This window comes from Labrus mixtus, chromosome 20, assembly GCF_963584025.1.
Source record: "Labrus mixtus chromosome 20, fLabMix1.1, whole genome shotgun sequence".
NCBI lineage: Eukaryota > Metazoa > Chordata > Actinopteri > Labriformes > Labridae > Labrus > Labrus mixtus.
Window position 1 is genome coordinate 20263281 of NC_083631.1, and position 25985 is coordinate 20289265.

General features: G+C 41.9%; 2 protein-coding genes across 3 annotated transcripts; both read left to right on the forward strand.

The window, feature by feature from the left end:
• The first annotated feature begins 8102 nt into the window (after positions 1 to 8102).
• LOC132954643 (keratin, type I cytoskeletal 13-like) lies at positions 8103 to 12838 on the forward strand. The gene is made up of 8 exons (XM_061027259.1): positions 8103 to 8580; positions 8746 to 8828; positions 9936 to 10092; positions 10929 to 11090; positions 11189 to 11314; positions 12044 to 12118; positions 12227 to 12375; positions 12613 to 12838. The coding sequence occupies exons 1-8, from the start codon at positions 8167 to 8169 to the stop codon at positions 12734 to 12736; spliced, it is 1290 nt and encodes a 429-aa protein (XP_060883242.1). The 5' UTR covers positions 8103 to 8166; the 3' UTR covers positions 12737 to 12838.
• Positions 12839 to 20976: 8138 nt separating this feature from the next.
• Positions 20977 to 25151, forward strand: LOC132954641 (keratin, type I cytoskeletal 13-like). 2 transcript variants are annotated; one of them, XM_061027257.1, is made up of 9 exons: positions 20977 to 21220; positions 21296 to 21504; positions 22269 to 22351; positions 22703 to 22859; positions 23136 to 23297; positions 23385 to 23510; positions 23809 to 23883; positions 23973 to 24118; positions 24739 to 25151. In XM_061027257.1, exons 1-9 carry the CDS (start codon positions 20983 to 20985, stop codon positions 24905 to 24907), a joined length of 1365 nt encoding a protein of 454 aa, XP_060883240.1. In that variant the 5' UTR covers positions 20977 to 20982; the 3' UTR covers positions 24908 to 25151. The 2 variants fall into 2 exon arrangements, with proteins under 2 accessions (XP_060883240.1, XP_060883238.1); XM_061027255.1 differs by having other exon boundaries at positions 20977 to 21504.
• Positions 25152 to 25985: the final 834 nt, after the last annotated feature.

Genomic DNA, 25985 nt, shown 5'->3' on the forward strand with positions numbered 1-25985 from the left:
ACAGGTCGACTCAAAGTTCTTGTTTTTGCTCAGATTGTTAGTATACGTGTCTGACAACATTACAGAGGGGATCCTTACAGAGACACACTTTGCTGTTAAAGATTTTTTTAACCAGTAGTAGACATATTCTCTTCTAAGCCACCAAACTCCACCAAATAATAATTTTATCCCACAGAACAGGAGAGTTTCTCTTCTACTGCTGATTAGTTTGATAGTTAGTTCATAAGTGTGCTACATAAATATTTAGTGAGATCTTAACTAACCAAATATATCACACATTAACACAAACAAACTGACCAAACAGAGCAGCAGGACACGTACGCCTGCCATGTCCCGCAAACACCATTTTTATTTCAGAGGAGTCCGGCAGATCGAGATTATTAGTTATAATTTGAATCAGGCGCAAGTGTACAAAATTATTCTCATCAGGGAAAAGATGCCTTGTAGCAGATTAAGCTAACTATAGCTGATGATTGGAAAAGTGAAATACAGATCGACCAGTCATGCACACACACAAATTTCATACGAGAGAAGAACACAATACAGATATTAGAACAATATGTACACTTTTTAGCTGTAGAAAAGTTGTCGATGTGACAAATGAATGCTGGTTCCTTATAATCAATTTTTTCACTGCATGAGAGAAAGTTTGGAAGTCTGTGTAAAGTATCACATTGGTTGGGAGATGATTCTATTCTTTCATAGCTTTAAAAGCAAATCATCTTCCTCTACCAAAAGGTCTGTCTCTGGGGATCGGTACTGATGTCACACAATCTGAGTCTGTCAGTGACAAAAACAAAAACTTCCAGTGGACATACTTTATGCATCCTTTTCTGATTTAGACGCCAACATATTTAAAGTACCCAGGTCAAAAAAAAAAAGAAAAAAAGGGGGATTTACCTTTTATTGTTTATTTTGTGGTGATGACTTTCTTGCTCTCTGGGCTCACCTGAGGGGTTAATAAACAGAAAAGAAGACTCACCTAACAGACCGGTTCCTGGTCAGGCTCAGGTCTGTCCAGGCGGTCGAACAGCAAATGTTTCACAGGTAAGCGGTCTGAGGAGAGAAATGAAATGAAACACTTTGAGTGTGTTTATTGTCTTTTAAATTGTTATATTCTTTGTGTGTTTATGTGTTTAAGGACCTTCAAATGTAGATGAATTCACCAGAACAGACAAGCTAATCACCAGCTCTTAAAAGGACTTTCAGGGCTTTTTGTTTTCTTTTGTAGTTGTCTTTTTTTTTTTTTTTTTTTATTATTATTGAGAAATTTTGCTTCTGATTTTCTCACACATTTGGAAACAGAGGCTGAGGGGAGCAATTTTCAGTTGAGTGCAATCTGCCAACTCACCACAAGATGTCACCAAACCCTAAACACTGATCTTTAAAAAGACCGGGAAGGTTGCGGCCATAACCAGGGGACAAAAATCAAATAATCAAGAAGTTATTCCTTCTTTAAGAAAGAGGCAAAGAATCAATCAATCAATCAATCAACTTTTATTTGTATAGCGTCAACTCATAACAAGTGTTATCGCGAGACACTTTACAAGAAGCAGGTAAAATACCTTACTCATTGAAGTCACTCATTGAAGAAGTGATTAGATGGACTGCCTGTTGCATATGCCGCGACACATGAGTGGCATATGCCGTCATATAAATGGCATATGCCGGTCTGGTCCACTCATGTGCCGTGACATATGCCGGTCTGGTCCACTCATGTGCAGCAGCAGATGGTGCATATGAGTGGCATATGCCGTCATATAAGTGGCATATGCCGGTCTGGTCCACTCATGTGCCGTGACATGTGCCATGACATATGCCGGTCTGGTCCACTCCTGTACCGTGGCATGTGCCGTGACATATGCCGGTCTGGTCCACTCATGTGCAGCGGCAGATGGTGCATATGAGTGGCATATGCCGTCATATAAGTGGCATATGCAGGTCTGGTCCACTCATGTGCCGCGGCATATGCCGGTTGTCTCCACTCATATGCCGGTCTGGTCCACTCATGTGCCGTGACATGTGCCATGACATATGCCGGTCTGGTCCACTCCTGTACCGTGGCATGTGCCGTGACATATGCCGGTCTGGTCCACTCATGTGCAGCGGCAGATGGTGCATATGAGTGGCATATGCCATCATATAAGTGGCATATCCCGGTCTGGTCCACTCATGTGCCGTGGCATGTGAGTGGGATATGAGTGGCATATGCCCATCTGGTCCACTCATGTGCCACAGCATATGTCGCATATGAGTGGCATATGCCGTGGCACATGAGTGACATATGCCGGTCTAGTCCACATGCCTACATGCATATGCCCAGCAGAGAAAGTAGAGCCCGGCATGCAGGTAAATAAGTAAATTAATAGAATAACACCGACAACAATGACAATTCAATAGAAATACTTCATGGTTATCCATGATTTTTCTCATCATGAGAAGTTCTGTGAGACTAAATCCATTCTGGAGAGGAGCAGTGGGAAACACCATGAGGGCCAGGAAAGATCCTTTCCTTTTCATAATCCTTACAGCCTGCTCAGCCTCTCCGTTGCTCTGATGGAAGTTAGGGCCGGATGTCACATGGTTCAAACACCATTCATGTGCAAACTTTCTGAAAGACTCAGAAGCAAATTGTGGTCTGTTATGAGCATTCCACTTCTACTATTCCATGACGTACTATTATGTAAATACATTTCTCCCAAACTACTAATTTGGAGAAATTTGACACATCTTCCTTTGTATCAGGCATAATTTTTTATTTCCTCTACATGAATTCATGCAATTTGTTCTCTTTGTAATTCCTCTGACAAGTACGGGCGTTGAAGCTGGAAAAGAGCCAACACCCTGAGGGTTTGAAAGTAGTTTACAGGCTGAGGCGCTGTGTCAGATACTGAAGAGCAATAAATCACTTGACAGTTATTATAAAACCAAGCCTGTTCAGAAATAACTTTGACAGGTTGTTCCGTGAGTGCTGATAATTGTGATTACCAATTAGATAATAAGGACAGAAACTGAATTAAAAAATGCAAACAATTTGTGCTGAAACTCTCATGCAGTGTTCAAAAGCTCAGCTGTGCAAGATATGATACCGCTGAACATTTGTGATGGTGATTAGCAGATTGCTAGGTATATGTAGCGTATAGTTATCAGGACAGAAACACATACTTGAACTTTGTATCCTTTTTTTTTTTTATGTACAAATATTTTAATACTTCTGAATGGCAACCTCCACTATTGTCACAACTCGTCAAAAACAAAGAGTAGACCCAAGGGCAGACTCGCACAAAAAATATTTATTTGAACAGAAAGGGAAAAGGCAAAATAAGGCTTACTTTTAAAAAATCCAGCAAAAAATGCAAAAGAAGAAAACCAAGTGCCACGAGAAAACTTCAAAACAGGAACATGGGGAGCGTCTGACAATGAACTTCCACAGGAGGGAAGAAACAGACAGGTTTTCCAATTACAAAATAAAACAACAAGGAACAAACAAACTGAACAAAAGTTAATCATGACAACTATACATTTCTGTGAATCATTTGCTCTTTAAATTCAGCTGGCAAGAATTTAAAATCCTCCTCACCCACAAAGCTCATTAGTCAGGCATATAGACGGTTTAAAAAGATGGACGACATGACAGCTCCCCAAAAGTGAGGCCAAAATTTTTTTAACTTCCCCCACTGACTGCTTCAGTATAGGCCATCAGCACTTTTCTGTTGATTTAAACCCAACCTGTCATTAAAATGTTCCGTAAATGTGGCCACTGCACACGATCTATTCTCTAAAAGCAGAAGGTTTTAGATGTCAGTGTTGCTTGAATAGTGACTGTAGTTAAAGCCCTTGCACACGTTTTTTTTCAGATGCGTTTTTTTGGATCCGTAATCCGAAAAAAAAAGAACGTTACGCCTGACACCCTGCACACTTCGCATTATGAGACAAAATATCTCGTAGGCCTACTCATCACGCCGAGAGATCAAGCTGTGAAGTTGATTTTGTGGTCTGTCCACGTGAAAACAAGACAAGAGCGAGGAGACTTTCCAGTTTGATGCACTGCCATCTATACTGTAACCGCACATTAAAAAGAGGAAAAACAATTTCTAATCAACTGATCCAGAACAGCGGCTGGCACGCACACACACACACACACACACACACAGGGCTGGGTGCAAAAAAATGCAGGAAATCAAACCTGTTCCAAAAAAAATGGTTTCGGAGTCAGTGTGCAAACATGAGATCGTATTTTTTTTTTTTTAAGATATATTTTGGGGCTTTTGTGCCTTTAATGGAGAGATAGGACAGTGGATAGAGTTGGAAATCATGGAGAGAGAGAGTGGGGATTTGAACCTGGGCCCCACTGCTTGGAAGACTGTAGCTTCCATACATGGGGCGTGCGCTCTAAACACTGCACCACCAGCGCCCTGTGATTGGATTTATTTTTTAACCTGCAACAATTTCATAAGAAAAGAAAAGAAAAAAAATGACTTGGTGTGTAATGGCCTTAAGAGTCAGTCTACCAGCAACTCATGAAACACAAACCAGTTAAACTTTGTTCCTTTTTTACTTTTATAAACTTTCACAGTCCATCATCTGGTTACTTTTCAGTTTCACTCTAAAATCTCGAATGAAACTTTAAATATAGGTTGCAGAGTACTTTCTGTCCACCTGACGCTCATAAAGAAGCTGATAAAGAAATGTTTTTATGAGCTCTGACTCCGTTTCAGTTTACAGTAAGACTGGCTGGGCCTGCAGAGTTGGATTTCTCGTTGGCAGATGCCCTGCTGAGCGATGGTTTCTCTCTCAAACTGAGCTGCTGCCGTGCAACCCAGCAGAGGAAGTCATGCATCACACAGCAGGAACCCCACGGAGTAAGAGTTCAGTCTCAGGGTGTAGAAACAGGTCTGTTAACAAACACAGATTCAAATTCAAACCAAGCATTGTAGCTAGTTACATTTTTTTAATGAGCTCTCTGAAGCGTTGGATTGTTTGCAGTGTTGACGGGGGTGTGATCGCGCTGTGTTGAGCCTCGGTGATGAAAGACGGGACGATGTCAGATGGGCGTGATGTTTGTCAAAGGTTGGAGTGGGGAGAGGAGGTCATAAACAATAAAAGGCTCATTTAGTGTGATCAACAGGTGCACAGGGTTCTAGATAAACTTAGCAAATAGAAAGAAAGAAGAAAAACAGTTTGCAAACATTACTGATTGTGTCCAGGCTGCAAAGTCCAAGAAGGACTAAAGAAAAGAACTCAAAATCCAACACGAGATGAAAACGACTCGTGAAAAAAGACAAACGTTTTATATAACTGAGATATGTAAGAAAAACCAGCTGCAGGTAAACTTCAAGCCCACGTGAGGCACAAATAAGCCTCACAATGCGTGATTTTAGCTGGTCACTTTTCGGTGTCAGATAAGAAGATTCAAAGGAAGAATGTGTGACATTCTGCACACAAATACAGCAGAAATCAATTATTCTCTGTAAATGTCTCTCTGAGTCATGACTGTCTACAATGAGTGAGAAGCTCGAGTCCCCCCAGCTGTACTGTTGTCAGAGCTGTGTTTACATCATGTTTACATGTACAGGACGGCCTTGTGTGTAAAAGCTGTTTTAGTCATGGACTAGAGAAACGAAGAATAACATACTCGATGCTTATTTAGATGTCAGGTAAGTGTCTTTAGAGCATGATCATTCCGTGTCTATTTATGTGCAATATGAAGTTATGAGTTAACCAAAGTGTGCTGACATTAGCCTGCTAACACAACAATGCAGGCCTCAGGTGATTGCAGCTCGAGCAAAAGACAATTTCTGCCGCTTCCACTTAATCGGGCTTTTGGTGCGTTCTAATTGACCGCTCCTTTGTGCGAACGCGAGTGGAGAGGGGTTGGACGTGTGCGTTCTGGAGGGAGAGCGGAGGCTTCAGAAAAAGCGGAGGTGTCGTCAAAAAGGAGTTTGTTTTGGTTTCATGCTGGTGCTCAAGGGCGACATCTGCTGGATATGAACGTCGCACATTCTCCCTTTAAAGCAGGGGTTTTCAAATATTGGAAGAGTGAGCCTGCCCTGAAAGAACGTCGGCTTTAAGAATCTTTTTCCAAACCACAGTGTCCCATCACCTGACATCTGGTCGTTATGGCTCAATCTGAACTCTCTGGGTAAATATTTCAGAAAAACTGAGTTTATGAACTTTTAAAAACGCGAGAATGAAACATAATCGAACCTCGAAGACTCTCACACCGTCACAGCTCATAAGTCTGTGACTTCTAACATTTAAAACGTGTAAAAACTCGTCATCTGCCGGTGGCCTCGGGCAGCTCTGTTTAACCTTTCATTTGTTCAGGAAGCCTCATTAAATGTAAAGTTCATCTTTCAAGAGAGTCAAAAAAAAAAAAAAAAAGCATTGAAACCAAAATGTCACATCAAGCTTTGATGCTTCCAGTAACTTTACACCCACCAAATTCTACCTTTAAGTGCCCCCCAAGGTTAGTCCAAGGTTAGGACTATTACCCCTGCTAAAGGTCAGAACTATTACTACTACTTCTACTATTATTATTTTAGTAGTTACTTGTGTTTTTCTTAATTTTGGGTAACACAAATCCATGGGGGCAAATGCACCCAATCTTAATGTCTGGTAGCCACTGACAGGCTGAGTCTTGTACAGCAGTTACTGACATTACAGGAGTTGCTTTTGTTATTTCTGATGCTGCGGTTTGTTTGTCTTGAAGTATCTACTGATTTTAGAAAAACGGGTGCTACTGCTTATCCTACTACTTCACCTTACTCAACCCACAGACAGACTGAAGAGCTCTTTCGCCTCCCCGTCCGTAAGACTACACAGCACCTTTTCATTTGTCAGCTGCACAGCGGTACTAAAGACACGGCCTCTAGTTGGACACTTTAATGTTTCTCTCAACATGTAAAATATCAGCAAAAAAAGCACCTTAAAATATGGCGACTCACTCAAACATTGCACCACCTCTTTTTTCAGACAGAGCTTCACATTGCAACATGAATTGACGCAGAATGACCGTGATCTAAACAAGCAGTGAGTATGTCGTTCTTCTTTTCTCTAATCCTCGACTAAAACAGCTTTTATACACAAGGCCGTCCCGTCCATGTAAACACGATGTAAACACGATGTAAACACGATGTAAACATGATGTAAACACGATGTAAACACGATGTAAACACGATGTAAACACGGCTCTGACAACAACACAGCGACAATGGATGTTCATAAAGTTAGTGTCTAATTATCTTTTGTAACTTTGTCTTGTTGTATGATGTGTCAGCTAACATTACTTATTGGACATTAAATGAACCAGAATTTGTTGATTTGCTAGAGGGCCCCCCTGGCTGGGGGGACTCACACTTCTCACTCATTGTAGACAGTCCTGACTCAGAGACATTTACAGAGGAGATACTTGATTGACTTTATATTTATGTGTGAAATGTCGCTCATTCTTCCTTTAAAACAGAATCTTGACTTTTCTGATTTGACTTGTGTTAGAGTTGATGTTGTTTTCCAAAAACTTTCCAAGTATTGAAGTATTGATTAAAGTCTGTATCTGGATCAAACTTTTACAAAAAGTCTTTCTTCTTGTTTTCAACAACAGTATTGTAAAACACTTTCCTTTGAGGGAAGCAATTTCGACTCTTTTTATGATATTTGCAAAGGATGTGTGATTTGAAATGTTGCTCTTCAAAACGCATGTAACTATATCTTTATCTCCCACACCTGAAACACAGACACTTGTTGACATTAACCTAGTATCACCCTGAAGTGTTTACAGTTAACTTCTGTTCATGGCCTTTAGTTAAACTTTGGCTTTTCCCGCATCTTTGACAGCTTTGCTTTCATGTCTCTGCATGCTGATCACAATCTGAAGGTTGCACAAAGCCTAGAGGTTCCGGAGGATTTTTACACTCTGACATCAATAAACACAGCAAGTTATTGTCACGCTGGTAAGCAGGTTTGAAGGTTGCATTTTCCCCTGACCATCCCCTGACACACCTTGCGCAGGCGTTCCGTGCACATTCCTCCCGTCATGGTGCCTAATGATTGATTGACGGCTCTTTGGCTGCAGGAGGTTTAAATAGGAGGGCGAGAGACGTGTGCCTCCTCACTCTCCCCTTCTCTCTGTGTTGCCTCCAGCCACAGCGGAAAACATCCTCCATCATGACCACCCTAACTCGCTCATCCTCTTCCTCTGTGAGGTCCTCCATGGGGGGCATGAGTGGTGGACGCTTGGTGTCCAGCATGAGGGCCCGCAGCGTGTACGCAGAATCAGGAGGCTCAGGGGTCCGGATCTCCTCTGTTAGTGGCGGCGGCGGTGGCGGCGGCGGCGGCGGCTACTCATCCTCCTACAGCTACAATGTGTCAGGCAACGACGACAGCGTCATCGGCAACGAAAAGTTCACCATGCAGAACCTGAACGAACGCCTGGCTGCCTACCTGGCCAAGGTGGCCGCTCTGGAGAAGGCCAACGCCGAGCTGGAGCTGAAGATCAGGCAGTTTGTGGAGAGCAAGGTCGGCCCCTCCACCAGGGACTACAGCGCCTTCTACGCCACCATCTCTGACCTCACAGACAAGGTAACTCCTCATCCTTATGGTAACAGGTGCAGGTGACTCAGGGGCAGAGCAGAGAGAGTTTTCTTGATGGAGGGAGGGCGAAGAGTCTTCTCGCGGCTCTTTTATTATAATTCTACAAATTGTTCTATAAATGTTTTAAGTGAGTAAGGTGTGTGTCTTCTCCAGATTCAGGGAGCCATCAGGGTGAACGGAGCCGTCAACCTCAGCATCGACAACGCCCGCCTGGCTGCAGAAGACTTCAGGTGCAAGTGAGTCTAAATGCCCCCCCCCCCTGTGGTGGAAGAAGTTCTTGAACCAACACAGCAGAAACGGTAGTACCTGCGTTCAGTTGTTGGGTTGAGATGACAGATTTATGATCATACAGTCGGCCCACATGAGAAGTCCCAAGTCCAAACAAGTTGTGATTAAATCTTATCACACTTGAGCAGAGTGTTTGAGGTCTGATTGACTCAGACGGTTCCACCAGAAACCACAGCAGAGCACACTTTTAGATTTGGACAGATAAAGAAACACTCTGCCAGATATCGCACTCAGATGAACGGTGTCAGGTGCGTTTGGATTGACAGGCTGCGGCGGGTATGGTATTAATGTTTCATCAGGCAGCTCTGACCTCAGGGCCTCATGTCATCATATAAATCACTGTCTAATTACGACAGACACCTTCAAAACCTCTGCTGCGGGAAATCCAAGAGAGGAATGTGAACTTGCATGTTTGGTTCATTCATACTGAAACTGTTTCATTAAGGTGCACACATTCTGCTCATTCTGTTAATTACTGCGGTGCTTTTAACCTGACCTGTTTCAAAACGTTACTTGTAGTTGTTGTTTGTCATTTGACAGTTTAACAGCCGCACAGACCAACTCGTAACACACTTTGTAACGTTTGTATAACCGCAGAGCACCACACCTGTCAATCACCTGACTCCTCCCACTACTCCTTCTATTCAACCCCCCCCCCCCCTTCACCCTCCTTCTGTTCCTGTCTCCTCCTTCTCTGCATCTCCTCCCACCCCCTCCTCCTCTTCTCCATTCTCACCTCCTCCCCCCTCCTCCTTCTTCCTCCTCATCCGCTTCCTCCCCTCGGCCTCCTTCTCATCTTTTGCCCCCTCCCTCCTTCTCCTCTCCATCCTCACTTACCACCTGCCCATCCTCCTATCTGTCCTTACCTCAACCTCCTCACCCTCCCTCCCTCCCTCCATCCCCCCTTCTCTCCTTCACTCCTACTGACCTCTCCCTCCTTTCCTCTCCCAACCTCCCAACCTCCCAACCTCTCATCTTCAACCTTTTCCCCTTGCTCCTCTACATGCTTACCTCACCTTCTCCTCCTCCTCCTCCTCCTCCTCCCTCTCCTGCAGGTACGAGAACGAGCTGGTCATGCGTCAGTCGGTGGAGGCGGACATCGCCGGGCTGAAGAGGGTCCTGGAGGAGATGAACATGGCCAAGACGGACCTGGCGATGCAGATCGAGGGTCTGAAGGAGGAGCTTATCTACCTCAGGAAGAACCATGAGGAGGTGAGAGAGCACGACAACAACTTGACCACACTGTGACAATCACAAACTGACTCCTTAGTAGATTATGAGGTTGGTCAGAGTTAGTAAGACGAATGAAATACATTCTCCCTGGCCTCTTTAGTGAACTCTGAAAGGAAAAGGAAATGTCCACTAACTAAAAAAATCACACTTTGTAGTCTAAAATTGGCAGCAGCAGGCTTCCATACAGGAGAAGCAGCCTCAGAGTGTAAATCAGGATTGAACAGCGACCTCTTGAGGCGGCGCTGCTCTTTACATCCAAACACTCTTCTCTTTTTAAAAGTACAGAAAGTAAGCAACAGTATGATCTCACAGACACTGATCAGTCAGTTGATCATTTTGAAATGCCTTGATTTGTCCAACCTTTAATCAAAAACTCCTAAAATTTTCAAAATAAAATTAATTTAAGGCTGCAAATCCTCACTTTTAAAAAATGGAACCAAAGAAAAATGTACTTTACTGAATAAGTATAATTTAAATTGAATTGATTATTCAAATGTGTGGCTGTGGCTCAGTTGGTAGAGTCGTTGTCTGTTAACCGGAAGGTCAGGGTTCAATCCCCAGCTCCTGCAGCCACATGTCAGTTGTGTCCTTGGGCAAGACACTCAACCCTAAGTTGCTCCCACTGCTTCGTCAGCAGTGTGTGAATGTGTATGATTGGGATTAGTTACTTCTGATGGTCTCACTACATAGCAACCTCTGCCATCATTGTGACATTTGGTGTAAAAGCACAAAGCATTTTTTTTGTTGTTTAAGGGCTTCAGTGTTTGAAATGGTTGTTTTGTATTTAGCTAAATAAATATGTTGTTCCTCTGCAGGAGCTGCTGGCGATGCGCGCCCAGATGAGCGGTCAGGTGAACGTTGAGGTGGACGCCGGTCCGTCAGTGGACCTCGGTAAGATCATGGCTGATATCAGAGAGCAGTATGAGACCAGCGCTGCCAAGAACCAAAGAGAGCTCGAGGCCTGGTTCCAGACCAAGGTAACACTGTGACATCATTCCCTGTGGACAAACATACTCACATGTATGTTCTTGCGTTTTTAGATCTTTGTGTGGTTTTTTTTTGTGTGTTTGTGCAGTCAGAGGCTCTGAGCAAAGAGGTGGTCACTCAGACGACCACTCTGCAGACATCCAGGACAGAAATCACAGAGGTCAAACGCACGCTGCAGAACCTGCAGATCGAGCTGCAGACCCTGCTCGGCTTGGTGAGTCTGCGTTACCACTACTCAGAAAATATTGATCATAATAACTTAATACATGTATTACCTTTCAAATCCAGAGTTTAGAAAGTGATTTGACAACAAGCATATCATGAAAATTGGTAGGAGAAAAGAGGGTAAAGCAATAAGAAGCAGTAAAACAAAAACAGGAAACAGGGATACTAAGAAATAAAAAGAATAGAAATAAACAAAAGCCGTGAAAAGAAATGAAAGCAATTGAAATAATAAAGATAGAGGAAATATAAGCAATGCAACATTTTGAAAAACAGACAAAGAGGGCTTCATAAGAAGAAGAAAAAATAATAATAAATTAAGTTTCTGGTGAGCACCAGGAGCTTTCTTACACTCAAAAAAATGTTCTTGTGAAGACGACTTTCTTTATATCTTCTGTCCCAGCACCTTAGGGGCTCCATCAAAAAACTTGTTTTACAGTAAGAGGTATTTCTTTCTCTTAGATCATAAAAAAAAATGAACCAACATCAGACTTTGAACCAACAGATGTGTTTCCCCCTCTCTCCTCTCAGTGGTATAGTCAGGTGTGAGTTGATGAAGAATTTGAATCATGATAGATAAAAAAAATGTACTCCGAAAATCAATCAGAAAAACAAATATTTAAAAAATGTATTTATACTTTTGAAGGATCAGTCTTTATAGAGAATATAGTTTTTTTTACAGTAGGGACTGTTTTCATGTCTTCTGTGTGTTTTTCTGCAGAAAGCGTCTCTGGAGGGATCTCTGGCCGAGACTCAAAACCGCTACGCCGTGCGGCTCTCCGGATACCAGTCTCAGGTGAGACAGGCGAAGAATCACTTTTGAACTTTTACCTTTTAGACTTTTGTTCGTTCAGCTTTAAACTATTCTTCTTCTCCTCCTCCTTCCTCGTCTTTACTTCTTCAGGTGATGATGCTGGAGGAGCAGCTGGTTCAGCTGAGGGGCGACCTGGAGCGTCAGGGACAGGAGTACCAGATGCTGCTGGACATCAAGACCAGGCTGGAGATGGAGATCGCAGAGTACAGGAGGCTGCTGGACGGAGAGGCCAGCAGCAGGTGAGACTCAGTGGAGGAGGGGGCTCAGGTGTTTTTGACCACACCCGATGGGGGGTGATCAGTTCAGTGTGGAATTAAAAAAAAAAAAGTTTCTACCTTTGTTTTGGGAAACATATTACACAGACTTAGAAGAGAATGGATGTAACGTGCGTTGTTTTCAATCCTTACTGTCATCATATTTCTTATTTAGCTATTTTTATGTCCGTCTAACTGATCTGCTCTCTGATTGGTCGACAGCATGTCCTCCTCGTCCACCTCCACCTCCACAACAAAACGGACAGTGACAGTGGTGGAGACGGTGGTTGATGGGAAGGTGGTCTCCTCGTCATCCTCTGCCACCGCCTCTGTCCTGCAGAGATGAGGCAGACAGCCAGTCTTCATCATCATCATCTTCACTATCATCTTTCAGGGATGTCGATCAGAAATTTTGATGTTTAATCAATAAAACAAGAGTCAAGATAAACTGTGTCTCTGTATGTTGACTAATGTCGGAGTTTATACTCTGAGTTCGTCGTTGGCCGTTGTGAGTAGTAAAATAGTCAAGTATTTTTTTTTAACATGTATTATGATAAAGTTTAGTGTTTACTTACCGCTGAATGAGGCGACGTAGTTTCTACACAATGCAAGAGATGAGTTGAGGGGAGCTTCTGGAGCAACAGGCGCGGCTTTTAAATTAGCACAGAGGGGAGGGGGGGCGGGTGTAAATTACTAACCCTGCCTTTAATATTATATTTGGTAATTAAGGAGAAACAGAACAATGATCTTGTTATTCCAGGATGCTGATATCATTTGATTTTAAGAAACTAAATGAATGAAAATCTGCAAACTCAAAACTTTAAAATTTATCAAACTCTCAGTTTCCGTAGACTAATTGCATGGAGTGAAACCAACACAAAAAGTATTCATTAAAATAACCTTGTTATTCTGGAGTAACACTATATCTTTATATCTAAGCATCAATTAATTGCCTTGAGTATATATTTAAATAAACATGTTATTTTGCAACAAAGGGATTTGGAAATTCCTGCTGTTGTCAGCTTCTGTTCACATTAATTATTCCTTACATCCTGGAAGAAAATATAAAATTATAAAATTATTTTTCTTCTTTTTTTTTTTACAATTTAGATTTAGAAGTAGAATTAAGATTTTTTCATTCTGTTATTACTTTTCCCGCTTAGTTTCAAATTATTATTTATAGTCTAAGCTTATACTGAAGTTATACATGCTTACAATGTAAATAACAAAATGAGAAAACAAATTAAAATAGTTTGAAAAAATGTATTTGATATAATATAGTATGCTTACTTATACTAGCACATAACATTTCATTGAATGTAATGTAATGTAAAAAAAAAAAAAAAGCACTATTATTAAAGATAAAACTGATGCCAAAAGCGGCTGTCATAGGACAGGGTGTGTGACAATGCTGCCCCCTACTGGTTCTCTTTAATCATGAGTTTCTTCCTTCTTTATATGGTTGTTTATTTCCTTCTTATTTTGTAAATTCTGCTTCCTATTTTGTTGCTGTTTTGCATAATCTCCTCTGAGTTTTGGTGTGCAGGCTGCTTCACGCCGGGATCATCATGCACAGATTTCATTTCTATCCATCCTGACAGATGAGATATTCTTTTTCAATCCCTCTGGGCCTCATTCCTCGCTCTACCTGCACAGATTTGAAATGAATACTCCTCTCTTCCATTGTTAACTTCTCAAATGTTGTCAGAGCGATTTAGGATTGATTGCATGACTTGATTTGGATGGTTTTCCCATGGAAAATAAAACCAACTCAAGCATTTATTCAATGAAGGTGATGATTTATAAACATTTCCCCCTTTTTGTTCTTTCTGTGCAGTATGTAAGAGTTTAATTTTTTCCTACACAGCCCAGTTTTTGTTTGTTATGTAACTTTTTTTAAAATGTGTATTTGTGAGACACATTTGGAAGTGTATGTTAAAGATTAAATGCCTGTCATTTTCATGTACTGTTTTTCTTGCTGTGTGTAGATGAGTGAATGATTGTTGTCAGACAGAACAACAGAAACTGACTTGGTTGATATAACAAAAGTTTCTTTGTGAATCCAGTCTGACTGAAACTGAATCACTATGAACACCAGAGGAGACACACCAAACTTACGTTGGTATGAATGGACGTGTAAGGACATCGTATCATCTTAGAATAATTCCCTAAGGGTTAACAACACGAATCCTATGAAATAAAACTTTCTTTTTCTCTGATGGGAACTGACGTTGCTTTGGTCCCCTAATGACACAAACAAGGCTGCAGTCCCCACAATGTCATACAGACAAGCACACATCTTTTTAAGCTAAGCCTCTGAGAACTATCATTGGCAAAATGCCCAAAGCTTTTTTGCACAACCCTTACCTAACTGCAGTCCTAACCACAACCACATCATATACTGAAGTGTTTTTAAAAAAGGAAAACAATTATCATGTCTTCAAATGTCCTCATATTCAAAAAATGTCTTTTCTTTCCAAATTTAGAAAAAAAACACTTACAAGATCTCCCCATTTACCATAAAGAAAAGTCATTAAAGTCATCAGAAGACATTCTTAGTTTTCTCCAACTGACTTCTTAAAACTCTCCTTAACCTTTCAAAAAATGTCCCTATACTTTATAAGAATGTCCCCTGATTACATAACTGTTCACTCATTCCTAAACCTTCCACTCTTTCCAAAAGGTCTAGTATTGATTCAAATGTTCCCTCATTTCCTTTAGCCTCCTCTCTCTCAGGAATGGTTTTACCTTCCAAAGATGACTCTTCTTCCCAAAGGCATCTAACTTTTGTAACATGTCCTCAATTCACAAAAAAATGTCTTCAAAACACACATCTTTGACATTTCTTTTTTTTTTTTTTTAAACATCGCTATGAAAACTTCCAACTTTCCAAACGTATCCTCACTTCATACAAGTTTTCACTCCCCTTCAAAAAATACCTTGGCTATAAGATAATGTCCCTGCTTTCCAAAAGTGTCCCAACCTCATATTAGACTCCCATCCCCCAAAATAATCAATTCCACAAAAAGGCTCCACCTCTTAAAAATGTTCCCACCTTTCAACTCAATCTATCAAAGTAGTTACATATATCAAAATATAAAACAAACACCAGACACTCTCACAATCTACATCCAATCCTTTTTGAATAACAGGTGGGTGTGTTAGAAAGGACCTGTGTGATTTGCTGACATGCCTAACCCCCTGTTCCTCCCAATGGAAAGCACTGATCTGATTCTGAAGTGCAACGATAATTTACCCTCAAGCAGTTTGGCGAACTTTAGAAGCAGTAGAAAAGGTTGAATTTAAAAGCAGTCCTACTTTAAGGATTCATGATTCATTAACTTGCCCCTCCCCCACCTCAGGCGATCTGTTATACCTCCTGAGTTATATAACGCTGCAGTCTATTCATAAATCTGATATTTTCTGTCATCATGCCAATCTGCCTATGGCTCATTTTTTTCCCTGAAGGCATTTGAAGAGAAGAAATTGTGGACAGAACAATAAAATAAAATAAAATAAAATAAAAAAAGACTACTTTTACTTCTACTGACTGAACTTAACTGTTAGAAAATAAATGAAGCATAAAGAATGCAAAATGTTGTGCACCTCTATCTGGTCATAATTCTTTACCGAGCAACTACTTTTTAAACTAAATATTACTTTGAAACTATAAGAAAAAGGTAAACATGACATGTGCCTTTCTTTTTGTCTGTTATTTTTACTTTTTTGTTCCCATCAAAACCGCATGTGCAGTGAATGGAACTACTGTGGAACGAGAGTCACTGCAGTGGCTGGTGTTTTTTTCATGTTGAAAAAAAAGTCATGCAGTACCATAACCCTTTTTTTTTATGACAATTACTTGTTTGCCCGCTGCTTACGCTTCAGTAACAGATCCAGTGGGGTAGTGTTTGTGTCCAGTGTTTTGCACTTCCGCATTAGATTCATTCAACCAACACTGTAGGTTGCCGCTTGGTGAGCAGGTTAGCAGGATTAGAATCATTAAATGCAATTTTTGGACATTTTCAGCTTCAAAAGTCAGGAGTGGTACCAAAATAACCAACCAACGGTTCTACTTTTTGCTACCCTTTTGTGAAGATGCCAAGCATACCAATTGACCCTAAAGAGTGTAGCTCGACACAAATCAGCTCGTTGATTGTGGGCAGTGGTAATAGAGGACAAACTCTCTGTGTTTAAAGATCCCCTGGATTTCTAGACAGCAATTTCAATGACTTTTATTGTGAGTAATGTCATAATTGTGCTGCCCCATGGGCGACCTCTGAGGTGCAGACCTTCGGTATCATTGATCTTCGTTTACTGTCCAGTTCTTCTTCATGGAATTTATTGGGGGGGGCTACACTGTGTCACACTGCTATGATGTCATGCTATTTCTGAATACTTTATTAATCCAGGAGGGGAAATTACATAGCTGATGCGACTATCACCACCCGGCTTACACCCTGCATGGGTAAGGTTGGATGTGGGAATGCAAGCAAGATCAGGGGTTACCATATCAAACCATACCCATCTGTATTGAACCAAACTAAACTGCTTGGTGGAAACAGGGCTGAAGTAAACAATATCTGTAAAACATGGAAAATAACTGGATTGACTGTTGAGTTTCAATTTTAGTTGTTATATAATTTTCAGAGTTGGTTTAGACTTGTGGTCTGCTGCCCATAGGTTTCTGTTGTAACTTGGAAAGAAAATGGATAGTTAAGCCTTTTGTTGAAGTTGACTGACAGATGCTTTACAGAGCTTAAAGTCATTCAGATGTAAGGTGTGGCTTAATTTGATGGTTACAAAGTCACCAGAGCAGAGCCCGAAGCCATCTGAGAGAAACAAAGAGGCCATTCTAAAATGTATCAAAACAGACCTGATAGAATCGTATTCCCCATGTCCAATTGCCCCTTGAACCATTGACCCCTAATGCTGCCCCCATGTGCCTGGCTCATGTCCCCCCAACTAAACCCACCAACACCTATGGAGAACCACGTATGGCTCCACAACACACAGGTTCTTCTGTATGTGTTCTCTACAACTGTTGGGTGATTTGTCATGAAATGTGGTTCAGAATTTGAACACAATGGTCGAGAGTTTTGGTGTTGAAAGAATTCCAAGAAGTATTGAGCAACCACATTAGAGCAGGCTTTGGTTGTATTCGGGGGTTGTTAATAAATACAGACAATTATACAAAGAAATATAATGAGGTAAAAACAATAATTTGATTTTGCACCAACAGAGTAAAACGAGATTAAACCTGAGTCAACAATTCAGCCTTGAGAGCATAGCTGGTTCAAATAGCTTCCATCTGCAGCTGTAAAAAGTCATATGAGCTATTTATGGTAAAATAATACCTGCAGACATACATGCAGAGACACATGTGCCTGCACATAGGAATAAGTGCTTTTCTGGCTGCAGGGTTAATGCTGGTGCATGTGACAGCAGATCGCTGCCCATAAATTAGCTTTTTTCATTCCTCACATCAGAACACTTCTGCCAGCTCAGCAGATTAACTCTGAATGCAGTGAGGTCCAAAATCAAAGTTTCTGCACACACTTTTTCTTCAACAGTATGAGGGGTTTAACTTAATTGTCCAATCTGTAGACAAAGACAGAGTGAACATGCTGATCCTTAATTTACAACTAAAATGCTCAAATGTGAAGTGTTGTCAGGCATGAATCTTGTGAAACCTGCCCCAGAACTCTCAAACGACAACCTGGTTAGTTGCCCTAAGCTTCAAACTGTGCGGTATAGGTGTGTATGTGTGTATATACTGTAGGGCCCTGCAGATGTTTTGCAAGAATAAGTAAGCAACGTCTACATAAACATTTCAAAATAAGAGAGCTGAGAAACACTTTACAGTTAAAACTAAACTTCCTTCTCTGTTCTCTTTCCTGATGCTTCCACCTACTTGACGTTGACCAGTGGACAGTTTGATGACCCATTAGATAAGATCATTGGCAGGATTTCTCTGATGGACACCAACTACCGACATTGTGCGTCTTCATCTGAGTGGCAGCTTTCACTGAAGAAGAAGAAATCCTTTACTTGACATCCTTTTATGATACCACAATCGGAAATTACTTTTACATTCTGTTTTTTTTAGATATGCTACACAAATAGGCTGATATATACACATGCACTAAGAGTGTCTAAGCAGTTGAGGGTTTTGTGCCTTGCTCAAGGCAACTCAGTGCTAGTGAACCGTCACCTCTTCAGCTACCAGACCAATACCCGGACGTGGTCAGCACCGGGACTTGATTCCCCTTATTAAACTCAAAGCTGGTGATACCTAGGACTAGTTCCCTCCACCACCACCACCACCACTGTTTACATGTTCACAACATCTCACATACTAAGGGGTGAAGTTCACGAGCAGCATGTTTATTCTGATGTGACGATCCATGCCACCTATGGCTCACAGATGTCACAATCAAGGCGTGTTAAGAAAGCGGTAAAACGTTCTCCAAAGAGCAGCGAGTTCACACTAAACACACACACATACATCACACACACATACCACAGCTCACAGGGACCTGCACAGCTCCAGGTCGCCATGACGACAAAAAAAAAAAAAGGTGCTGTCTCTTTGTCAGCTAGGGGCGTTTTCCCACAGAGCAACACACCTGACGCTGACAGACGGACAGGTGAGCGCTCGCTGCCAGGAGGTGTTTCAGTCCCTGCTGCCGCTCTGTGAGCTCTTTGTGCTGACGGAGAGAAAAACCTGCAGCGATCGTGTGTTACATCACGCTGCCAGAGAGTACAACAAGTACTCAAGAACATGTAGAGGTCAAGAGTACATTTAATGCAACTACAATCAGATGCGCTGCTTGTCAAGGGCCCTAACATACTCTAATCACCACTCACTACAGTTACTACACCACTACATTTATCCAAATGCTGAAGGTACTGCACACGTTTTATTACAGATTAAACTCCACAAGTAAGAAATACGCAATTTAAAAGGGCTCTGCCTTTACAAGGTGTAAAATGACAGTGATGACACATTCATGTTAACTAAATAAACACTGCACAATGTGTATTTTTACTTATGCAACTTTGAAGAATTGCAAACCTTTTCCGTTAATGAATGAATGGTTGGAGTTGTTACAAGTTGCCACAGTACAAACTAACTTTGAGCCTAAAAACACTTCTTTCATAAAAATGATAACTTGCATTTTTATTTATGCAGTTGTCCATCGTCTAGGGGTCAGCCCCCTCATCAGTTCATTTTAGGGGTTAATTTTAGGGGGCTTTAGATGCGATTTTTTGATCCAGCAGATGTCGCCCTTGAGCACCAACATGAAACCAAAACAACTCGTGCTGCATTGTTGTGTTAGCATGCTAATGCTAGTAATCTTTATTATGCTTGTATCTTCACACTGCATGTAAATTTACCTGAAATGAGCGTGATCTAGAAACACAGTTAAGCAGTGAGTACAGTATGTTATTCTTCTTTTCTCTAGTCCCTCAATTAAACAACTTTTATACACGAGGGGAGGAGTCAGCCGGCTGTCCGGGCGATGTAAACAAACTGAAGATAGGACTCTGAAAACTCTGAAAACATCACAGACAGTGGGACTCGGGTGTTACACCCATTGTAGACAGTCATGACTCACAGAGTTATTTTCAGAGGATATACTTGATTTATATTACATTTAAGTGTGAAAAATCGCATATAAAGCCTTTAAGGTTGAAGCCCAGTGTTTCCTGAGGAAATTCACCGGTTTAGGTGGTAGCTAGGATGTTGACCGGGTTGTTGTTGGGATGATTGGCGTGCTTCGGGGCCCACTGCAAGTATGGGAGCGGTTGACCACAATAAGAAAATGTTTTACATTTTCGTTTGTTTATATTTCTCTAAAAATGGGTTCATGTGGACTGATAATTAATGTGCATCACATAGTTGAGGTAAATAACTTCTGTATTATAATAAATATTTCGTATTATGTATTAACTCGAGCTGTGCATTAACTAAACCACAGAAAAAGAAAACTGATTCTGGAAAAAAAAACTTAATAAAAACAGCTAAAAGTGAAACAGTGAAAAAATGAAATGTTTGATGTCATGGGGTGGATATTTCATAATTTAATCGTGACTAACTAGTTAATGCTGGGATGAAGTGTTTTAAACTAAATTAGTTTTTACATTTGTAGCTGCAGAGTTTGGAATGAGCTGCAGGACATTCATTGGAGATTTATCAAAGCTTGACAAAGAAACCTTACAGTTGTCTTCAACGACTGACAGTTAAAGTCCTGCAGGAAAATCATGAAGCTTTTTTTTAATATACCTGTGCAGCAAGAAACACGTCTGAACTAGCTTACAGCATGGACTGAAATATTTCACTTTGCAGAAAATATGTGCGGTGCAAAAGTGTAAAAAAAAAAAAAGTACTTCAAACTCGTAAGAATTCAGTTCTGGTGTTACATCCTCCTTCTGTGGGGTGTGGACCCTCGACCCCGCCCCTTACCTGCAGCTCAGCCCAACTGAGCAGCTTTAAAAGGAGCACGCTGATCCGTCTCTCCTCACTTCTCTCCTCTTTCCCTCAACCGGAGATCAGACAGACAGACAGGCTCCTCTTCCTACTCCATCATCATGACAATGATGTCCACTTATTCCTCACGGAGCTCCATGGGTGGAGGTGGCGCAGGTTTTGGCATGGGAAGATCATCATTGGGCGGAGGCATGAGCTCGTACAGCGTGTCAGGAGGAATGATAGGTGGAGGTGTGAGGGTCTCCCAGGCCAGCAGGAGCTTCTCTGCTGCTGGTGGTGGCGGTGGAGGCGGTGGCGGCTATGGCTTCGGTGGTGCTGCTGGTGGTGGCGGTGGAGGCGGTGGCGGCTATGGCTTCGGTGGTGCTGCTGGTGGTGGCGGTGGAGGCGGTGGCGGCTTTGCCTTCGGTGGCGCAGCTGCAGAAGACAGCGTCATCGGCAACGAGAAGTTCGCCATGCAGAATCTGAATGACCGTTTGGCCACCTACCTGGCCAAGGTGGCCGCTCTGGAGACGGCCAACGGCGAGCTGGAGCTGAAGATCAGGCAGTTTGTGGAGAGCAAGGTCGGCCCCTCCACCAGGGACTACAGCGCCTTCTACGCCACCATCTCTGACTTGCAGGGAAAGGTGAGGAAGAGGGGTACTATGGGAAATGTTGTGCACTGTCTGTAGTCTAAGCTGTGGTCCAGGGACTCACTTTCTATAACTATTTTTTTTATATGACAAGTTGTGAGATGGTTGTAGTTGTCATTTAATACATAAATGCATAAAATGAAGAAAGAAAAACAACTATTTTCCCTGTAAACCTAAAAACAAATCAAAACTTTGACAAAATATAGCAGGGAAATTTACTTTGTCGCATCAGCAGTTTCCAACTTTGGCATCTCTCAACTTCCGTACATAACAAAAAAATCGAGAAAATAAAAAAGCTGTGGTGAAGCAGAGGACGCAGGGATCGGATGGATGAAATAAAAACAGGTCGACCACACCCGATAACGGTGTTAATCGATCCTGGTATATTCGACTCAAGTGTCCCTGATGTAGGTCAGCCTGCCACGCCTTGGATCCTTTGATCAGAGTTTATAATGCTGCACGTAAAACAGATTTAAAATTCACTTCAGCTCATAATTTTGTTTTCCAATATTAATAATGTGGTTACCTTTGTTCTATGAACCAGTGGCTGTAATTGATCAGACTGTGGGTGAAGGGAGGATGTTGTGAAGTCTGATTGGCAGCAGGAGACTCAAAGAGAAGTAACGGATAAATGTTCTGAATGTAACTTCTGTGGTGAAATCTGATCATTGTGTGTGTGTGTGTGTGTGTGTGTGTGTGTGTGTGTGTGTGGGTGTGTGTGTGTGTGTGTGTGTGTGTGTGTGTGTGTGTGTTCACAGATCCAGGACGCCATCCTCCTCAAAGCAACAGTCATGCTGAGCATCGATAACGCCAAGCTGGCTCAGGACGACTTCAGAATGAAGTCAGTAACGTTAACTTTTCAGTTCATTTTTCTTTCCTGCAAGATGTGAAACATGAAACAAACAATAATCATTCACATACGATAGATCCAGAGAGAGTCCGTCAGACTGTTTCTACGTCCTCAGAGATACAGATCCTCCTCATTATAAGCAGCATCACTCCCCCCTGGTGGCCACTGTGGGGAATGCAGCAACTTGATTTACTCAATTACATGCTGAGTTCTGTGAAGCAAAGACTTATTATATAGGAATCATTTTGAGAAACCTGCACTGACTTTTATCATAGATCATTATTATTCCTTAGACTCTGACTCCTTTTTGACCCTACTTCGATGCCGTATAACCCGTTGCAGGTTTGAGAACGAGCTGTCGATGCGTCAGTCAGTTGAGGCCGACATTGCCGGTCTGAAGATGCTGCTGGGAGAAATGGGCGTGGCCAAGACCGACCTGAGCATGCAGATAGAGAGCCTGATGGACGAGCTGGTGTCCATGAAGAAGAACCACGACGAGGTAATGAAATAAGAAATAACTGTAATGATTGAAACGATGTTTAAGAAAATTTTATTTGACATTTTTCTGATTTCTTGGCTAAACGTTTCCCATCTGCTAACATGGAGGAATTGGGCTTTATGACCTATACGACAACCAGTCAGTGCGAGCGAAATAAAATTGTTGACTCTTAATGTTTTGGGAGCTGTCATGTCCATCTTACAGTCTATGGTCACGTTTCAGTCCCTGATATTCAGACCGTAATGATCAGCTGACTAACCCCTCCTCCTCCTGCAGGACCTGATGTCCATGCGCACTCAAATGAGCGGGCAGGTGAACGTGGAGGTGGACGCCGCCCCTCAGGCTGACCTCACTAGAGTCTTGGAGGAAATCAGAGAGACGTATGAGACAGCCGCCGCCAAGAGCCAGAGAGAGCTCGAGTCCTGGTTCCAGGCTAAGGTGGGGAACAGAACCTGCACATCTCCACACCTGTGGGTTTTCGTTCTCTTTGTTTTTAGTGACCTTCTCCTTATTCTCTTGTCTCAGTCGGAGGCGATCAGTCAGGAAGTGGCAACAACAGAGATGACGATGAAATCAACATCAACAGAGGTGAAGGATGTGAAGAGTCAGCTTCAGGGTCTGGAGATCGAGCTCCAGTCACAACTCAGCATGGTGAGGACACTTGGCAGCGTTGATTGATTCCTGATCGAAACCAATGTTTCAGTGTTTTAAGAAGATCCATGTTTATATTTTATTGTTACTTTCATCAAGAGTCTGAATTTGCAGAATCATGTTGATTAATTACCTTCTACACATGGAGGACAGACGATGTCAAAATAAAGACAAACTAAAGAGCCTTTTTTTTTTATCAAAAAGGAACCAAATAATAAATTATTTAACATATATGTAGGTAAAAAATGATCAAATGTGACACTCAGGTCTACCCTCTAACTGGTCTGTCACTCTGCAGAAAGCGTCTCTTGAAGCCACACTGAGCGAGGTCCAGAGCCGCTATGGCATGCAGATGAACGCATACCAGTGTCAGGTGAGCTGTTACGACTGCCACGAGCACATTAAAGTCAGTAGAGGATTTTTTTGAGCATCAGCTCTGACACAGAGCGTACCTGTGTGCAGGTGACCAGTCTGGAGGAGCAGCTGGTTCAGCTGAGAGCCGACCTGGAGCGTCAGGGACAGGAGTACCAGATGCTGCTGGACATCAAGACCAGGCTGGAGATGGAGATCGCCGAGTACAGGAGGCTGATGGACGGAGGGGGAGCTGTGTAAGAAGAGATCACAGATTTCTTTCTGCTTCGAACTTTAAGGATCATTTATTTCTTCATTGAATCTTCGGCACTATTTGTATTTTTATCAACAAAAGGACTAAAAGGCACCAAAAATGTTGTAATTGCCCCAGTAGATTGTTTTACACACGTGAAATAGGCTGTGATGGCTGCAACGGTTATCCTTGTTAGGATTGTTATTCTAAGTGTTTGACAACTTTAACAAAAGATCCCTTGAGAGAGAGACCTTTTGTTAAAAAAGGTAGATGATTTTTTTTTTTTTTGTCCAAAAAAAAAAGATGTTACAACCCTCTCCTAAAAGAGGGGGCGATCACAAGGCATGCAGGGAAATCTGGAAGAACAATGATTCAGAAAACAGTTCTCAAGGAATGACTCAACTTCAAATTGTTTGAACCGAGATTTCTTTGATTGATTTTCAGAATACAAAAGTAGAAAGCATTTGGCCCATGACACTGGCCAAAAACTACCATATAAAAATGTTCAAATAAATCTGGAAAATACCCAATATTAGTGATTGAAAACGTAATAACTTGGTGTTCTTGTGTTTCTCTGACTTCCTGTATCGTCTTTGCTCTCTCTCTCAGATCTTCAAACACAAGCTCTTCAATGGTCTCCTCCTCCATGTCCTCCGGTCTGGCCTCCTCTGGTTTGGCCTCCTCTGGTTTGGCCTCCTCTGCCATGAACGGCGATTCCTCCTCCTCCTCCACCACCACCTCCTCCACCACCACCACCACAGTCATCACAAAGGTCGTGGAAGAGACCATCTGAGACCACTTACACGTCTGTCTGAACCGAAGTCAAACTTCAACCAATTAACTCTCTGCATGCCGACCCAGGCTGCAGATCTATCACTTCATTCTCTACTCAACTTTAATTCACAATGAGTCCATAGATTATTGGTGTTAGAGGGGGGATTGAACCTTGGCAGGGAATGAGTTTTAAAAAAAATCTTCTGTCTGATGCTGAAAAGGAATAAAACTTTGCTTAACTCATACAAATGTGTCCGAAAGTCTCTGAAGAAAAACTTAATAAAAACTTTCAACATAAATGATTCAACTGACACTTGAAAAACTTTGGATTAAAAAAACAAAACCCCAAAAAAGGATCGTATTGAGGGTGCCAAAGCTATTAACTTATGTATGATCTTCTCAGCAGAATAAATAACCAATGAACATCCCACCTGCTAATGAAGGTTTAAATATTTATTTGAAATCTCCAGGAACAAGGAGCTGGATGCATTATAGAAAGCAGGTCACGGTGAAGCTTCTTCACAGAGCTTTCAATTAAAGAGGACATATTATCCCCCTTCCCCACCTTCTCAAACAGTCCTCCTGTGGTCTAAATGAAACATCAGTGCTGTGCTTTGTTCAAAATATAACAAGAATCAAGCACCAGAGGAGGTTTGTGACCCTGTATAAACCAGCTCTCTCAGAACGCTCCGTTTTGGTGTGTGTGTCTCTTTAAATGCAATGACCCCCCCCCCGAGTTTTCCTAGTAGACATCCCCTCCTTCCCTAGCGAGAATACATATGGCAGACCTGCACAAAAGTTTTGCTCTACGCTGGGGGTGGAGTCCATGGGTGGAGATATCAGGGGAGGGGATTTTTTTTTTAACAGAATCCCCCTGTGACATCACAAGGAGAGCACATTTGAAACAGAGCATTTTTCTCTGTGTTGTAAGACTTATGCAGACCACAAACAAAGGACTGGATGGGTTTATTTCACATTTTGTGGGTCAGTAGACTCTCAGGTTACCAGAATATATGTTCAAAAACACTGTACAAGCTGCCACCAATAAATCAACGTATGACAAAGACTCTATGAGCTAACAGGCAGGGTATGGTGAA

Coding starts and splice junctions, on each gene's coding strand:
- LOC132954641 (XM_061027255.1), top strand. CDS start 20,983: ATGACAATGATGTCCACTTATTCCTCACGGAGCTCCATGGGTGGAGGT. Junction 22,352..22,702: donor CAGGACGACTTCAGAATGAA/GTCAGTAACGTT, acceptor AACCCGTTGCAG/GTTTGAGAACGAGCTGTCGA. Junction 23,884..23,972: donor TGAACGCATACCAGTGTCAG/GTGAGCTGTTAC, acceptor ACCTGTGTGCAG/GTGACCAGTCTGGAGGAGCA.
- LOC132954643 (XM_061027259.1), top strand. CDS start 8,167: ATGACCACCCTAACTCGCTCATCCTCTTCCTCTGTGAGGTCCTCCATG. Junction 11,315..12,043: donor TGCAGACCCTGCTCGGCTTG/GTGAGTCTGCGT, acceptor GTTTTTCTGCAG/AAAGCGTCTCTGGAGGGATC. Junction 12,119..12,226: donor TCTCCGGATACCAGTCTCAG/GTGAGACAGGCG, acceptor TTACTTCTTCAG/GTGATGATGCTGGAGGAGCA.